General features: G+C 34.5%; 1 protein-coding gene across 1 annotated transcript in view; it reads right to left on the reverse strand.

The window, feature by feature from the left end:
* LOC107575785 (dual specificity mitogen-activated protein kinase kinase 2-like) overlaps positions 1 to 539 on the reverse strand; it is a 10,636-nt gene that overhangs the window by 3,749 nt on the left and 6,348 nt on the right. The window contains exon 4 of the mRNA XM_016262115.1: positions 429 to 506. Coding sequence (XP_016117601.1) covers positions 429 to 506 — 78 coding nt within the window. The remainder of the gene's footprint in view (positions 1 to 428; positions 507 to 539) is intronic.

Genomic DNA, 539 nt, shown 5'->3' on the forward strand with positions numbered 1-539 from the left:
AAAAAAAAAAAAACTTTCCAATGATTCCCGACACCTGTATTTTCATTGCATTTGTAATTTGTAAACATATTGGGTGGAGAAACCAAAAGAATACAAATCATATTCTTTTAGTGAATAGAGTAAATAGATGTTTCCTTTAGTCATTTTCACATTTAATTACGCCTGTTAAAAACTATTGTACAAGCTTCTGTTACTTTCACTGTTAATTCGATTGCATTTTATCTTTCATTTAACGGCAGATCCCACATTTAGAGCTGCATAGTAATTACATGACGTTTTGTTTACAATGTAGGGAACCATATAACTCATGCAACAGCTAATGTTTTTACTTACATTTATAATTTAGTATCAGCATGCCTAGCACACATCGATAAAAACATTCTGAAGTTGCGGTTTCACAACTGAATTATTCGATTAAACACACTCACGGCTATGCTGACTTTTCCCAAGATCTCCTCTGGAATTCTGCGAGCCTCTTTCAGAACCTGATCCAAAGAGCCTCCGTCCTGACAACAAGGAGAAACACACAAAACACTTAC

Source organism: Sinocyclocheilus grahami, unplaced genomic scaffold (genome assembly GCF_001515645.1).
Source record: "Sinocyclocheilus grahami isolate Dianchi unplaced genomic scaffold, SAMN03320097.WGS_v1.1 scaffold2889.1, whole genome shotgun sequence".
In the NCBI taxonomy this organism is placed as follows: Eukaryota; Metazoa; Chordata; class Actinopteri; order Cypriniformes; family Cyprinidae; genus Sinocyclocheilus; species Sinocyclocheilus grahami.